Source organism: Coccinella septempunctata, chromosome 3 (assembly GCF_907165205.1).
Source record: "Coccinella septempunctata chromosome 3, icCocSept1.1, whole genome shotgun sequence".
Lineage (NCBI taxonomy): Eukaryota > Metazoa > Arthropoda > Insecta > Coleoptera > Coccinellidae > Coccinella > Coccinella septempunctata.
The window spans coordinates 24,947,291-24,965,310 of NC_058191.1; the positions used below are offsets into that span (position 1 = coordinate 24,947,291).

The window sequence follows — 18,020 nt, forward strand, 5'->3', positions numbered from 1 at the left end:
CCAGAGTGTCGTCATTCCATCGATTGTTGCTTTGTTTCTGGATCGTAGAAATGTACCCAAGTCTCATCCATAGTAGCAATTCGGTTTAAGAAGTCTACATCGTTTTCAAATCGAGCACAGATCGAACGCTATGCTTCTACCCTTGCACGCTTTTGGTCAACATTCAAACATTTGGGGATCCATTTTGCAGCTATTTTTCTCATGTCCAAATTGACGTGAACTATATGATGAACTCCAATTTTTCGATTTTCACAATTGCGGTGGACATCGTCTTTCTTTTAATTTATTGCGTAACTCTGGTTTACTTTTTTGACCTCAAACTTCACACAGACACTTCTAATGAGTTATTGTTCGTTGCTATGGTAACGCAATATTTTTTTATGCACTGTTTTAGGCTAACTAGATATCAATACATCCTATCAAGTACGACAAAGAATGAATCGTTCGAATGGTAGATGAATGATATTTCTAGCACTACTCCTGGATTTGTAATAGCTATATGTATACGAGAATTTGAAAATTGGAAAAAGTTAGTTTTTTGTTTTGTATAGAGAATTTCTGACGTAAGTTGATGAGCTTCCTCGCCATTTAAAGTTTTCATTCTTGAAACATAGCACCAAACTAGAAGTGCGGAAACGCAATAACACTGAAATTTGCGGGAAGGATGATGGGTGATATCTTGTCTTCGAAAAAGATCCATCAAATGAATGAAAAACTATATTCCGAAATTCATATCATTCGATAGAACCGTTTGTGAGATAGAACTAAAAATATATTTTTTTATGGTTTTTCAATAGCCTGTATCTTTCAAACCGAGCTGATTCGGAAAAAATGGAAACGTAAGGAGTGTTTCTTTTGACCTTAAGAATCTACTCGTACAAATATTAATTTGTACGAGTCAAAGGCTCACCCTGTATAGAGGCTTATCTTGTAGTTAACAACACTATACCTCGTGATATTTCGTTGGATATCCTGAGCAAATGTGACATGAGCTCAAACTTTTCTCAATAAGCAATAGGGAGAGATTTTTGATAGTCTGAGAAAATAATGTATTACCTATGTAATTCGTTTTATTTTTTCTCTTGTACCTTTTTTGCAAGGTTTCAGGGTTCAGGCTCTATTAACAGTGTAGTTACCGACTTGGAGTAAGCAATACATAATAAGCATCATTAAAAAAATTCATATACAGAAACAGCCACTATTCGAAATTTAACAAGATATCAGAAGAAATATGGTATTTATGGAGTGCAGCTAACTTCACGTGCACACACATTATTATTTACAAATTTCAGTATTTGAAATCATATTACCTATTACTTCAAGTGCCTATTGAAAATAACGAGGATTTTGAATAATGAAAAACATGTTCACTCAGTTTTAGCTAAGTATTGTTTCTTTCAGTAAAATTTACCGATCATCAATCGAGAGCATTAAAAAAGTATTTAAGCAACCCTTCACCTCGGCGTTTTCAGATAGATTGATATGGGGAAAATTACATACATTCAACCTGGACCGCAAACGCTAAGGGAAAACAGGAGTTCACAAATGAGGCCAATTCATAAAGTACGTCCTGGACTTCAAAATCATATTTTCTCACGCTCATATTGGGGTAATCGAGGTTATAATTCATTTTATAACTAGTTTGAATATTATTTGTTTTCGGACGTTTTTGTCGCAATGTTGATCCAGAAGCAATAGCATGTATGATGTATTACTTTGACCACTCAATATATACTTGGAAAATATGCAATTTTGCATTTGCAAACCTCATTTTTTTTTAAATTATCTCCTCTCCTGGTCTTCAAATTGTTTTCTCATGCATACCATTTTCTACTAATTTTGTCCGAAGCAATTTTTCCTACGTTTGAACGTTTTTGAGATATATATTGATGAATGTTCATTAGACTGGGTTTCTACATTGACCTTGGCCTTTCGCATGTGTGGCTAAGCTCCTCGCACTTATCGCCCTCTAGCTCGAAAAAGAGTATGTGAAATTGCTTCAGACAAAAGTTGTATAGAATTTTCCTATCTACAACTTTTATAATGTATACAGAAACGATTAGAGGTACAGGACGGGACATATTTGGAAAAAAAAGCCTTGTTATCATCTTCAAATTGTCAGATTAGGAAACCCCCCCCCTGATTATGTCTGATTAATGGGTCAACACGTTTGCAACATCAAGATTAACCATCTGTATGAAAAGCTGACACGCCCGAGTACGTAGAAAAGTAACGATTTTTGTTTACATTTTCAAAGAACCTCTGCGACCTTGCGTCACGTCAGGATTGTCAGTCTCTTGAAAAGTAGCTTCCTTTGGGTCCAATTAACATATCCTCCAAAGATCTGACAGGCTCGTAAACATTTTTTTTTACCATTTTCAACTCTTCCGTACGGCCAGCCCCACTAGGCAAACTGTCAGATTAACATTAATTTATTATCAGAGACACGCTCGATTATGTACATCTGACGATTTTTTTTACATCTTTGAAAACCTGCAGACGCTTTCCCCACCGCTGAAAGTGAATACATCATAGAACCTTCTTTTTCTTTAAACCATGTGATCTTCAAAATCCACTAGGTCTCCGCGAAGCTAGATTAAATCCCTATTTAGCATCGTCGGCTCCCCAACTACATGTAATGTAAATGCTGCCTGAGATTTGTTGGTGCAAACGGTCATAAATGTAGGTATCTACCATAATGATTGAAAAACGGAAATTATTCCACTTGTCTGAATGATCATTTAGAACTTACCATTTCCGTTCATTGGTTTGATGTCGACGCCATTCGTTGAATTTTGGCTGGAGACTGAGCTCGTGTTGGAGTTTGGCGTTGTCGACATTCCGGAATGTGGAGATCCCGGTTTGATTTCCTTCGAATTGTTTAGGTTATTTGAGCTTTTCGAACTGGAATTATTTTCTGCCTTTATGGAGTTCGAAGTTGGGCTGGAATTCTCGCTGGATCCATTCGTTGTCTTCTGCTGTGCCAGCCTTTCTTGCTTCCGGAATTTCGCGCGTCTGTTTTGGAACCAGACCTGCAACAAGAAGGAAAAGTTATTTAAGTTCATCTATTGAAATATTTCGTAATTGTGAAAAATATATTCAAATCGTTGTTTACGTAGGTATTAAACGACCCACAAAAATATTTATCACAAATAAGATGCCTCAACAGAATCATATAGCGAAAAAATGACTTGTTTCCTTTAAAAGTGACGAAGAGAGACGGTTATGTAAGTTGGTTGGATTTCCCCAAATATGAAAAAAAGGAAGCCTTAATAGCTCAAATATCTTACTCTGATGTAATTAAACATGATGAACATTCATAGTCGTATGGTGCAAATGAAGTAATAGTATTGAGATCTCCAAAACTAACAGAAAAAATTGTTTTTCCGAATTGTGTAGCCTACATCTTCAACCAATAACCAATTTCTAAAAAGAACTGTTTATATACAGTCTAAATAAATAAAAAAAAGTTTTTTTTGCTTAATTTTGTGTTATCTGAGTCGTTTGAACAAATTTACCGGTTTATATTTGTAATATTCATAAACCTTTTTGAGAGAATTATAACGAGAATTCTTCAATTCGAATACCATTTCAGGAATATTTTCATGACTTAAATCTTTTAAGAGCAAATTGAGTCAATTTATTCACTACCGGTAAGGTATTATACAGGATCTTTATAAATGATTGAAACCTCGCAGTGGGAGCCGAATTATTCTCATTTTGCCGATTTTAATAGTTTATAATATGTGCCAATGGCCTTGTTGTCAAGGCACATTAATTTAAATAATAAAAATAAATAATAATTTTTACGTTTTTCGATACAAAATGTTCACAAAATAACAATGAAAATGGTGAATACAATAATTCGAATTATTTGTCCCTCAATTTAGGTAGAAATATGGGCTTATTAGTATTGGTTTAATTTTGTTAAAAAGCTGCGTATTGATCTTTTTCAGTTAGAACAGTAGAAGGTGATTTTTCATAACTGAACATTATGAAAAATTATTCGGGAGTTGGAAAAGAGGATATACCAGAATAAGTGTTCAGGGTATTGTACGATCAGAAATCAGAACTATGGAAAGAAGTTAAAATGATTTTTCATAAAAATATTTCTCGACTGAGCTACAAACTTATGAAGATCCGATGCATAGAATGGATTTCATTTATTCACTTCTAACACTTCTGCCATAAAAAAACAGTAAATATGGTATTTAGGAGCTCAAACTACTACTGTCAACCTACATACTGTAACTGTATATATTTGAATCAGAAGCACCTCAAACTGTTTTTCATAGTACATACAAAAATTCATTTAGTAATAACTATACCTCAATTAATTTTGACACTGCTAGATGATGGATGTTTTCGAAAAAATGCCACAAAATTCAAAAATATTCAGGTACGGAAAAATTCTGAAATTTTACCTTGAAACCCCAAAAGATCGAGCCGCACCTGATTGAAATTTTCATGGTTTGGTCAAAAATGTAGTTTGTGTTTCACGTTTTTCACTTTACTGATTTATATAGCCTATATATCAGAATAGGATATATCCTATAGCCTATAGGCTACAATTCATGAAGGTATGTAATGCGAAACGATTACATAAATGAAATGACAAAAAACAATCGTTGATTTCAGACTTTTATGGGCGACGCTGTGTAGAGCTTGAACTCGATAAAAAACTCTATAAAGAAGTCCTCGATGGCATACAGGGTGAGTCTTTGACTCGTGAAATATTTCAACAGTGTAGATTCTTGAGGTCAAAAGAAACACTTTTTTCCTATAACATTCAACCGATTCGGCCCTGATAAAAAGATATAGCCATTTTGAGTTTTCATAGTGAGCTGTGTCACCTCTGGAAAAACAAAATTACCTTCAGAATAACTAGCTAAATCTGTGACACTACACATCTGCGAATATTTTCAACAGAGGCGTATTTAGCCAAAATACCCAATTTTTAAAATTTCACAGGCAATTTTCAATTTTTGTAACATCAAATTATTCGAAAACGGCGCATTATACGAGAAAATATGAAGAATACTTTTATTTTACAAAATATTCAAATATTCATTAGATAGCGTTCAACTCAGTTTCAACAGTTGGGTTCTTTGAATTTTTGGTATTTTTATGGTAATAATGAGAAAACTGGAAAACGTCGATGATATCTTGTGTTCGAAAAGGAAAAACTATATTCCGAAATTCATTTCATTCCATTTGTGAGATAGAACTAAAAATAATATTTTTTATGGTATCTTTTAAAACGACCAATTCGGAAAAAATGGTGAGGAAAAAAAGTGTTTCTTTTGATCACAAGAATTTACTGTTAAAACATTTGTACGAGTCAACATTCAACATTTTCAATTGAATCCGGAATAATATTTCATTTGAAGAGGGCTGCATGGACAGAATTAATCTAGAAATGAATATGACCCATATCTGCAACATTTATTTCTAATGAAAATAGCTCTTCTCAGCATTGTCTTTCTAACGGATATTTCGAGAGAAATAACAGGTTGGAGAAATACGAATTTAGGCAAGAAATGAATATTACCCGGGATCACAGTATCACGTAACGGCTAGAGATTTTTTTTCAGGCAGACAGGTTCCGGTTGCCTACTCTTTCGATAGTTGGAATTTGTTTGATTATTAATTATTATTTCTTTTCGATTTCATTTTTTGTAGTGAGGTTCGTTGATTTTCTGATCATTATCTTTCTTGAGTTATTCTTACGTCCAGTTTCATAATCGAATTTAACGTCACTTTAAGCTTAAAGCTTCCTTTACTGTCATTTTTAGTAGGGTTAAAGGAAGCTTTAAAATTAAAGCGACTTTAGGTTTGATTATGAAACCGGCCGTAAATATGTTTACTAGCATACTATACTGTTCGCGTAAGCGAGCGAAGCCGGGGGTTCAAGCTAGTACATATATTGAATACGCACATACGCTTGTAAAACAGTTACGTAACCTTCAAAACACCAGGTTTTAAATCAAATAAAAAATATTTTTGCAATTGACAAAAACCCAGCAGATGCACAAATTGCACCCGATGCGTGCTTGGTGTCGATCCCTAGTTATCCAATCAACTAATCACCCCAGTTTCTATTTATCATATCGTTCGACGCTGCGCGATATAAAGTTCCGGCAAACAGAGTTTTCCGCCCCGTCAATCGGTCCAGCAACGTTTCGACGTTTGCGAATTAACATAATCAGGTTAGGCGTCGCGCGTAGTTCCCGAAGAACGTGTCATGTATATGCTGCGACCGTTCTATTTGGCCAATAGATCAGTTGGGACCTTCCTACCGGCATTCTATCGATTATTCCCGTTGAATTAAATATTGTCTAAAATTAATTATATTGCATTTGATGTGTGTGCGTTCCGGTTTGATTAATTCATGTTGTTATTTGCATGTATTAATGACCAGACATGGGATATTATAATTTCCATCGACGTTATGCGATGTTTCGCTGCTTGGTTAGTACAAGAATTTCAGGATATGGGTATACAAACAACCGAACTTATATGGAATCACTCTGTATTAATATGAAATATTCGTTTATTGTTTTTCTTATAAGCGATGAAAAAGTACCTACATATGTAACAAAAAAATGCAGATTAATAAATATCTTGATAAGATTTATCCTCACAGTTTCGATTTCACTGTTTCGCTTGTAAGTCGAAGTGAGTTTATAATTTCTTTATTTTCCCACATTTGGAAAAAATTCCGTACGTGGATGTGTGTGAAGTTGGCCTAGCACTTTTAGATTTTTGGAAAAAAAATTGTGCTGAATTGTTTGTGCTACTTCGTGCCGTTTAAATTTTTTTCTATTCCATACGGTTCTCAAGATATTTCACAAAATGTATGGAAGCACCTTTAGAAAAAATGGGTTTTTATGCCTGAAATAGATTGTGCTATACATAAATTGTGTTGTGCTGTTAGAATTTTTCCGAAAAACATTAAAGTGCTGGACTAACTTTCTCCTTAAATCTTCATTTTTCGAGAAACTAGAAAAACTTTCGTGAAAATTTCAAAGGCACAAGATAGTACACGTGTAGCACCATTTTTTTATATGTTTTCGTTAAGAGTTTATACCACGGGACTTTCTCGCCATTAGTATAAGGCGTAATGGGGGAAAGACTACTACTACCAGAATGTGGGGTGTTGCCGGAAAATTTGAAAGCTAACAAGTTACGAATATTACAATAGTTTTCACTTTCGTCGAAAAGATAGCAGCACTTAACGAACGTCTTTTTTCAATTTTACCAGGATACGAATTGTAGCCAATGGCGAGACTTTTCGAGACATTTTTTCATGTGGAAATTTATAGAAGACATAATTGCACCTCGGAAAGTTAATAACATGAATGAATATTTGTTCTTCAATGAAAATAATTTCAAATTTTTTTTCCGTTTGACGAATTGAAAAATTTCTGACTTTCCGAGGTGACGAAATGATTGTATTGAACTATAATGAAAACTTCATATAAATTAGTAGTTTTTGACGTAAGATATTCATTTTCTCTTCTTGAACTGACCACTAAGACGGTGTAGACCCCTCTTAAGAAAAATCCAAAGTGCTGGGCTACCTTTCTTTTCCATTTCGCGATTTACCGGAAAATTCGACGAATTTTCGAGAAAATATTTACGGCACAAATGTAGCACAAATTATTCCACTCGTTTTTAGGAAAAAAACGAAAGTGCTGGGCTAACTTTTTTCTTCATTTTCAATTTTCTGATAAATGAGACGAAATTTCGCAAAAATTCGAACGGCACACAACGCAGTATATGTATAGCACAATCTATTTCAGGCATAAAAACTCATTTTTTCTAAAAGTGCTGGGTTGGCCCACTCCATACATTTTTTGAAATATCTTGAGAACCGTATGGAATTGAAAAAAATCTCCACGGCACAAACCTAGCACAATTCAGCACGAAAAGTGCTGGGCCAACTCCACACGCTTCATACGTGGGGTTTTCGTCCAGAGGGAAAGAGTTATTGCTGTGGCATGTCATAAAAGCAGATTGCAAGAACTGTGGGGGTTACCTGTTTTTGGAATTGGGAACCCCAAAGAAAAGATCGAGGAGAAGTCGTGGGAGAGTAACTACAGATAGGCAGGATAGCAAGAAGAAATCCCGCAACTCCACAACATCTCATCTAGAGAGTCATGGTCAACTTTTGCAAGCTACAAGTGTGGACGTTACTGTTGAAACTATCAGAAAAAGACTTCAGGGTACGGAGTTATTTAGCAGAAGGCAGTTAAGAGTACCAGAACTTTAAAGGCAAGAAGATAACCGTTTCAATTGGTGATCAGAACATGAAAATTGGACTTTTCAGTGGCCTTCTTGCTTACCGGATCTGAATCCCATAGAGCACTTATGGGATAAGATCGAAAGAAATATTAAAGCTCATCAAAACAACCCTGGTATCACAGAAGAACTTATATAAGCGGTTTTAGAAGAATGGTCAAATGTTTCTCGAGAAGAAATAATCAAATTGATAGCGGGCATGCCTCGTCGAATCCGTGCTTGTATCGATGTTAGTGGTGGGAGTACTAATTATTAAAATTATTCAAATACTTAATATATTTCTCGTTGAATTGTCATTTCCAAAAAAATTACTTTCATGAAAATCTACACTTTCTTAGGGGGCAGGTTGGCTTGATTGTCATATAGGAAGTGTATCACCTCCAGTTTCTGGATTTCCTTTTCGTTTTGAATCATCCTATATATATATTTCAGCAGTCGGTTTGCCATGAAATAATTTTCTCAAGTTGTTGTACCTAGAACAAAGTTAGGTTGGCACTCATGAAATGTCGTTAATGTCATAACGCCATTGCCACAACTAATATCAATTTTTATTACGAAAATGCCGAAAGTGATTGAAAAAAGAGACAGGGTTTCAGGAAGTGCTATTTAGAATTCAGGTCCGCTCATTCAAATAGTTATACCCTGATATTCTAAAATCCACAATACGTCAGACGGTAGCGAACATATTCAATGTAAGAGAATTTATACAATGTTTCATCTGAATCTAAACGACTTATATTTCAGCTGGATATTTCCACAATCAGAAAGATTGTGAATGAAGAGGATGACAAAGAATTTCCTTCTATTGGGAGACCCAAAAAAGTGGTAGCATTTGAGAATTTTATGTTTGAGTGAATTAATGCGAAAAGTTTACTACAGGATTTTCGATAAATGTCATCGGAGAATAAGTTCCCTAAAATGGATTTTTCTATTTTTCATTCGACTTGCCCTATACAATGTAAATGTTTTAAGGTACTAATAAATACCTAATTATTATTATAACATCAATGTATTAAGATGAATAGCCACAAATACGCGTAAGTTGCCCTGTTACTTGTTTATTCATGTGAAATTTTTGTTCAAAGGTGAAGTTCATCTTAACTTGGAACTTCCTTCAATTCCTTTTACTTATATTGATGCAAGATGATTTTTGTTGAAGAATTTAACATTCTTGTAATTATCTGTTACTTCCTCCAGGAGATACCCATTCCCAACCACTGCATCATATGCATATCATCTTCGGGTTAATATTTTTGAAATCTACAAATGATGTAAGCCAAAGAAGATAACGAACATTAACTCTCCTCAAGCTAGTGCATATTATGATATTATACTGATCTCTTGTATTTTCCATGCAAATAACTGGATTTGGTATGCCTTCAATCAGTTTGTATAAACTTCAATTATGTTCGTCACATATTTTCCGAAGAGATTCGACATTGTGATAAAATACGTAATAATAGAAACTTTTACGTAAAACGGGCAACATAGCGTTGATCTAAAATCCAAAAATGTTTTGACAAGCTTCATAACCCCACATTTTCGTACTATACAGAGTGAAATGTGTCAAATTTCCATGGCCAACCAACTGCTAAAATAAAAGTGAATGAAGTATACTTGTTCGTTCCTCGAATAACCTGAAATTCGTCTACAACGGTTTGAATCAAAATTACCTTTGACTAAAAAAAACATCCCCATGTTTTTGCAGGGCATCATTGCGACGAATTCGTTGAACAGATTTCATAGTCAACACAATTTCATGCAACGCAACAGTTCCGACCTTTTCAATTAGCATGATAAAGCTACATTTCCGCTTTTGAATACGTGTCGAATTTATCAGCGAAAATCGTAGAATGAAGCGTTCGGGAAAAACGAAATACAAATTTTTCGACACTTTCGAATTGTTGTTGAGGACACGAAGATCATGGATACAGATTTTCTTCCTGAGAGGTGAGACGGAGTAAGAAAAGGCAAATGGAAAATTGTGAAAATTATGTGTAGGGGCTTATTTCTCTGATTAGTATTATAACACTGTATTCGCTCTTTGTACCGAAAATGTACAGGATGTTTATGATGACATCATCAAGTTGGTCTAATCGAATTAATCGAAACTCAGTCGATTCTTCGTGAAAACAGAGTAGGGGGGTTTACCTGGACAGGGTAAGTTTTTGAATCGTACAAATATTTTAACTGTAGATTCTTGAGTTCAAAATAAACACTTTTTTCCTTTACCAGTTCTTCCGAATCGGCTCGGTTGAAAAGTTAAAGGCTGTTGAAAAACTATAAAAATGATATTTTCAGTTCCCACAAACGGTTTTATCGAATGAAATGAATTTTGGAATATAGTTTTTCATTTATTTGATGAATCTTTTTCGAACACTAGATATCACCCTCGTCTTCCAGTTTTCTCATTATGACCATTATGTATTATAATAATAAAAAAATACAAAGAATCCAATTTTTGTAACTAAGTTATTTAAGGAATAGGTATTTGAACATTTTGTAAAATAAAAGTTTTCTTCATATCTTCTCGTATAATGTGCCGTTTTCGAGTAATTTGATGAATCTGTGAAATTTGAAAAATTGGGTATATATTTTGGCTGAATACAACTCTTTTTGAAAGATCCACAGATGTGTAGTGTCACAAATTTAGCTAGTTATTCTGGAGATAATTTTGTTTTTCCACAGCTCATTATGAAAACTTAAAATGGCCATATCTTTTTATCAGGGCCGAATCGGAAAAAGTGGTAATAGTAAAAAAGTTTAACTTTTAACCTCAAGAAACAACTGTTGAAATATTTGTACGAGTCAAAGACTCACCCTGTATGAATCCTATACTCAAAATGTTAATTTTCAGAGTTATCTAGGAAAAACTTGAAATTAGGTAAAAGAGCAGTTTGGAACTGTTTGCTCGTTGGAAGATAATATGTTGCAAGTTGCAAGACATTATTCGTCTGTGGCTTTTGGAATAAAAATGAGGAAAATAAACTTTGATGTTCCGTTAAAAGAATTTCAACATTTGATGAATTATAAGTACCTAATGAAGTGCTTGTTAGGATTATTTGTTATTCGTAATCAATTCATGAAATGTGAAAATTATTCATCGGAAAATAGAATTTCAGTTTACTTCTATGGTTTCCGGAAGTTACAGACCAATTAACCAGTTGGAAATTACTCTTTTTTCCCTTATTTCATGTTTTTCCTTGATAACTTTGAAAGTTATTTTAAGTATAAGATTTATTTAGTCAACCTCCTTTCTTTTTTCACGTACAGGATCGACTGGAATAATAAAAAATGCAGGTTGTAATTTGAAAACATAGAGTTTTTATAGAGGTTTTGATGAACTGTGTTAGTCTCCCCTTGATGATTTTCTCATATACATCCAATGTGATAATACTACGTAATGACAAAATCGAAAATGGTAATTGTTTTTACAAATCTCCTCAGGAGAAATATTCAAAAAAGAGTCTCCATAAGATTCCCAATAACTCATAAAGCGTTGATTTCTTATCCTAACTATGGACACTTCTTGAAATTGCCATTAAATCAGCTATCTATGGATGTGAATATATACTGGATGTGGCTATTGAAATAAGAAAGTAGTAGGTTATTTCCGGTATTCAGAGGTCTGAGAATAATTTAGAAAGAAAGTTTATTGTTGGAATACCCAATATGCAAATTTTCATTACGAAACTGTGATCAGTTTGAACCTATGTATGTATATACAAATATACATATACGATGATGTATTGATATCTAGTTAGCCTAGACCAGACCCATGCATAAAAAAATATTGCGTTTCCATAGCAACGAACAATAACTCTTTAGAAGTGTCAGTGTGAAGTTTGAGGTCAAAAAAATAAACCAGAGCTACGCAATCCATTAAAAGAAAGAAGATGTCCATCGAAATTGTGAAAATCGAAAAATTGGAGTATCGAGCCATCATCAAGTACCTGTATTCAAAAGGGTTAAGAGGTAAGCAGATTTACGAAGATATGCTTAATACCCTTGGTGATCAATGTCCTTCGTATGCCACCGTGAAAAATTGGACTGCAAGCAGTGCAAGCTTCAAAAGAGGTTAAATTTCCGTTGAAGATGGATCGGGAAGGCCAGTTTCTATGTCAGTCCCCGGAATCATCGATGCAGTTCATGATATGATTTTATCAGACCGCCAATTGCGCTAAAACGGATATCTGAAGCACTGAATATTTCATACGAACGCGTTCATCATATTATAGTTCACGTCAAATTGGACATGAGAAAAATTGCTGCAGAATGCATCCCCAAACGTTTGAATGTTGACCAAGAGCGTGCAAGGGAAAAAGCATCGCGTTCGATCTGTGCTCGATTTGAAAACGATGTAGTCTTCTTGAACCGAATTGTTACTATGGATGAGACTTGGGTACATTTCTACGATCCAGAAACAAATCAACAATCGATGAAATGGCGACACTCTAGTTTTCTAAGACCTAAGAAGTTTCGTGTCCAAAAATCTATTGAAAAAATTCTTGCTTCAGTTTTTTAAGCTTGCCATGGAGTAATCATGATTGATTTTTTGGATAAGGGTAGAACAATAACTGGAGATTACTATTCGACATTACTGACCACTCTACGGGAAAAAATTAAACAGAAAAGAAGCGGAAAGCTATCCAAAGGTGTTTTGTTTTTGCAGGACAACGCCCCTTATTCACCAGATTTGGCTCCATCCGACTATCATCTCTTTCCTCAACTGAAAAAAAGTTTAAAAGTTCGTGAATTTTCTTCCAACGAGGTGGTATAGAAAGCTGTGGAGGTCTGGTTTGAAGAGCAAGAAGAAACATTTGAAAGATCTAGAGACGTTGCAGGTTCTCTGTAATGAATGTATCCAATTAAGAGAAGAATATGTTGAGTAATAAAATATTTTGACATTGAAATCTTAATTGCTTCTATAGTAGGCTGAGAATTTTTCAATATATTCTCGTAGGTAAATGTAAAAAAAGATTAGTTTTTTCTAGAAACAGAGAACAGAGAAAAGTGACGACTCATTAAAAGCAAAATATGCATTTATTTGTCCAGAATTTTTTTTCATATTTTCAAACACACTGAGGAAGCAAATTACCGTAAAATCCCGTTATAATTATCTTGATTGCAGATATTACTCCAGAAACGCTCCATTGAAATATGCTATTACATACATATTATTATTCTTATATTATTTTTGATATTGTGTAGATATGTGTCTTCCAACATAACTTTACTTGTCTCTATTCACAAATAAATAATGAGAAATGATTTCAATGGTCCATCCAATAAAATAATGTCACATCTCCTATAAATCCACTTGGTCCTGTTGCCAGAATCGCCCCGATGCGGAAAAAAAAATATAAATAACTTTGTCCACCCCGTCGCGCACATTTGATTCAAAATAAACTAAAACGAGGGTGATCCTCACAACCCCTGCCGATCTACACGACGTTCGGGGTTTCTCATCCGGAAATAATCCAATATTCATTCAGGATGTACACCAGTCACTTACATCATAATCCGGGGACAGGGGAACACCCTCTGCACCACGTTAAATCAGAAAATAATACACTGGGCATTGGTAACATGTGTCAGTGAATAAACTCCTGTTAATTGACTGGATGTATACCATGGTTAACACTTGTTCAAAGCAGGTTTCGATGCCCATTAGAGTGTAAACGGGGCCTAGTTGCCCGTGACTAAGCTGATTGTACATTTCAATTTTTGTACGGGACAAGTAGAAGTAATGGATGTTCTATGATGGGGAGCTGTTTGCTAAATTGATGATATTACATATGTCATCAGCGATCAGAGGATGGCAATGAAATAGGTGATGATCATACTAAACCTAACACTAAATTGTCCCTTTTCTGGAAGGTTCAATAACCATCATTAATTATCAGTTTATACGAATGTATAAACTGCAGTTACTTATGTTTGAGTTTCTGAGGTCACTTCCAATGTTTTGACAACTGCCAATCAGATAACTGGTGGATTTCTAGAGATTAATCCATCCATCACTACTGAAATCCCAAACACTAGTATGGTATCTACAAAAGTGAGGTTAATTCACTCATTCTTGGTGATCTCATCAGTCCAGCTATTCAACAGCCCCTCTAAATCAGGATGTCGGAAATGTGGGCCCAATCACGAGGATGTATTGATATCTAGTTAGCCTAGACCAGTTCAATGCATAAAAAAAATATTGCGTTACCATAGCAACGGACAATAATAAGAAGTATCAGTGTGACGTTTTGGGTCAAAAAAGTGAACGATAGTTACACAATAAATTAAAAGAAAGAAGATGTAAACAGAAATTGTGAAAATCGAAAAATTGGAGTATCGAGCCATCATCAAGTAGCTGTATTTAAAAGGGTTAAGAGGTAAGCAGATTTACGAATATATGCTTAATACCCTTGGTGATCAATGTCCTTCGTATGCGACCGTGAAAAATTGGACTGCAAGCTTCAAAAGAGGTAAATTGATGATGACCGATCGGGAAGGCCACTTTCTGTGTCAGTCCCCGAAAATATTCCTGCAGTTCATGACATGATTTTATCAGACCGTCGAATTTTGCTAAAACGGATATCTGAAGCACTGAATATTTCATACGAACGCGTTCATCATATAGTTCACGTCAATTTGGACAAGAGAAAAATTGCTGTAAAATGGATCCCAAATGTTTGAATGTTGACCAAAAGCGTGCAAGGGCAGAAGCATCTCGTTCGACCTGTGCTCGATTTGAAAACGATGTAGACTTCTTATACCGAATTGTTATTATGGATGAGACTTGGGTACATTTTAACGATCCAGAAACAAAGCAAAAATCGATGGAATGGCGACATTCTGGTTCTCTAAGACCTAAGACGTTTCGTGTCTAAAAATCTTCTGGAAAAGTTCTTGCTTCAGTTTTTTCGGATTGCCATGGAGTAATCATGATTGATTTTTTGGATAAGGGTAGAACAATAACCAGAGATTACTATTCGACATTACTGACCACTCTACGGAAATAAATTAAACAGAAAAGACGCGGAAAGCTATCCAAAGAGGTTTTGTTTTTGCAGGACAACGCCCCTGCACACAAATCTCATGGTGCCATGCAAAAAATTAGTTTGGGGTTTAGGGTTTGAATTACTAGAACACCCCTCTTATTCCCCAGATTTGGCTCCATCCGACTATCATCTCTGTCCTCAACTGAAAAAAAGTTTAAAAGGTCTTAAATTTTCTTCCAACGAGGAGGTAATAAAAGCTGTGGAGGTCTGGTTTGCAGAGCAAGAGAAAATTTTTTTTTTGAAAGATTTAGAGACATTGCAGGTTCGCTGTAATAAATGCATTCAATTAAGAGAAGAATATGTTGAGTAATTAAATATTTTGACATTGAAATTTTGTTTGGTTCTAGTAGGCTAAAAATTTTGAGTTCTTGGGAACCTGAGGAACTTCAGGAGACTTGGTCAAACTGTCAAACCAAAAATCTTGCTTAGAATTTAGAATCACGTGTCCCTCACCAATCAATTGTCTACAACCAATTACACACAAACATCTATAATAATGTATAAAACTTGGTGGTTGTTTTATAATCTTATTCTTTAAATTATTGTCTTTGGGAGTTTCAAAATGGGAATCAAAGAAAAGCAGTCATCTCGGCGTAATGACCATTTTGGAAGCCCAAAGTAGGTTTATTTTAAATGCCTGAAAACAAGAACATCAAAAAGTACGCCATCGTCAACGGGTTAACTCAATCAGAGGATATTGGGAGTTTTTCTCAACGAGCGGGCCTCAGCAACTGAAATTACCAGTTATCGATCCATTCAGTTTATCGAATGGATAAGCTTCCAATAAGTGAGGATCACGAACCGGGTATTATGATATTTCAAATTTTGAGCAAAAATTAGAGAGACAAAACTATGTATCGTTACTGTATGAAAAGTGCAGCTGCATAAAATTTATTCAAAGATGAATATTTATCGTTATATAAACGCAATAAGCCAAGAATTAGTGTCAATCTAGGTCATAGACAAACTAATCTCTTGAATTGTCTATGAAGAATAATTCAAATCCTCCTAAAGAATAGAGGGCTTACACTTTATGTCCGTTTTCAATCAACACTCTATCTATCCTTTCAGTTACTGACGATAAAGAAAACCATTCTGAAGCCTATCTACAGATACGGACAGATCGCACGTAGAAACGAGATCAGATGGTTTTTCTATCTTCTTTAAAGGAAACAATTGGTTGATTGAAAACGTAAAAATATCTGCAGTCCGCCCAACTGTTTCTTGAAAAGGGGTTTTAGAAATATTGTCGTTATACTAAACTGAAGATGGGACAAAAATCCCGAAACCATTCTGTACTAATGATTGAATATTCCGATTTTTCTAAGAAACTGAATTTTCACTTTTTTTTCATCTGGAATATGTATATTCAATATTCATTATCTTTTTTAGTTGGAAAGTTGTCAGGAAAAGCACTTATGCATTTTGGGCTTAAAGAATCATAATAATATAGGAAAATTTATTCCTGGAATTTCCCGATTCATTCGAATTCTTTTGATTGAAGCTTAAATATTAATATATCAAAAATTTTAAATGCCTGAACAACTGAAAACTCATTATTTTTAAATCGAATAATCTGTGGTTCAATTTCAAAATCAGCTGATTTAAAGAGTTGGGAAAACGCTATCTGTGAGGGAACCGCTGCATCTTAAGGGAGGAAGAAAATGCCAGAAATGAAAGACGAATAAACATACCGTGGTCAGCAAATACTTTCGATCCAGGAGCCAAATATATAAGAAAAAAGGCTCTAGCTCTCCTGGCCTGCTAGTGAAAAATATTAAATTATCATTGAAAAATAATTGATTCTCACAAAAATATAGGAATTTCGAAAATAAAATATATTTCACGAGTAGAATACAGGAAAGTGTGTATAAGGAAAATGGAATAGTAATACACCAGTTTCTGCTTATCTATGTATAGCCTTGCAAAATAATGTTCTCTGTAGAAATTGCATTCGAATTGTTATTGTTTATTTTGCGGCCATTAACGGTAGCTCGCTTCAATATTCATTACCCCAATGCCGATCCAAGGCCTAGAATACAATAACACCCCCCCCGTGCCATACAACAATGAAACAAATGAATAATAATAAGAAAACAAAAATATAAGCGCAGATGTGCCATGTTTGGATTATCTTGTAGGTGGCTGCGAGAATATTTGTCCTCTAGATTAGCCTGTCCTCGAGCTAAAAACCACCCCTCGTTGGAATAGAGGGGGGACCGTGCAGGACTGGCTTCAGCCATATATACGTATTACGCATATCTATATTTTCAACTTGTTACATCTGAATCTTCCGAATAAAAATAACTGACAGATATACTTGATATTATTTATTTTGTTCATCTAAAAAAGAATAAATTTCATGCAGTTTTAGTCGGTGTGGGGGATAAATGGTAATTAATTCAAACTTTTTTAGGACCGCATATCAAATCAATCTTTTCAATTTTCAAGGCAGGTGTAGGAACTTCTTTCAATTGTCGAAAATTCGATTAATCCTACGTATAAATTTTTGTTTCAGATGTTTTTTTCCGTAATAACTGATGATGATGATCCACTTTTGAATTTTGCTCAATGAATAAGCCACAAAATACACCCGCTTACGTTTTTCGGAACACATTGCAGTAAAGAAAATGTTTTGACTAATTGGATTGTATAATTGAA

General features: G+C 34.6%; 1 protein-coding gene across 1 annotated transcript in view; it reads right to left on the reverse strand.

Annotated features, from left to right (window-relative positions):
- The window catches only part of LOC123310221 (paired mesoderm homeobox protein 2A-like), an 89,901-nt gene that overhangs the window by 9,459 nt on the left and 62,422 nt on the right, over positions 1-18,020 (reverse strand). The window contains exon 3 of the mRNA XM_044893667.1: positions 2,753-3,032. Coding sequence (XP_044749602.1) covers positions 2,753-3,032 — 280 coding nt within the window. The remainder of the gene's footprint in view (positions 1-2,752; positions 3,033-18,020) is intronic.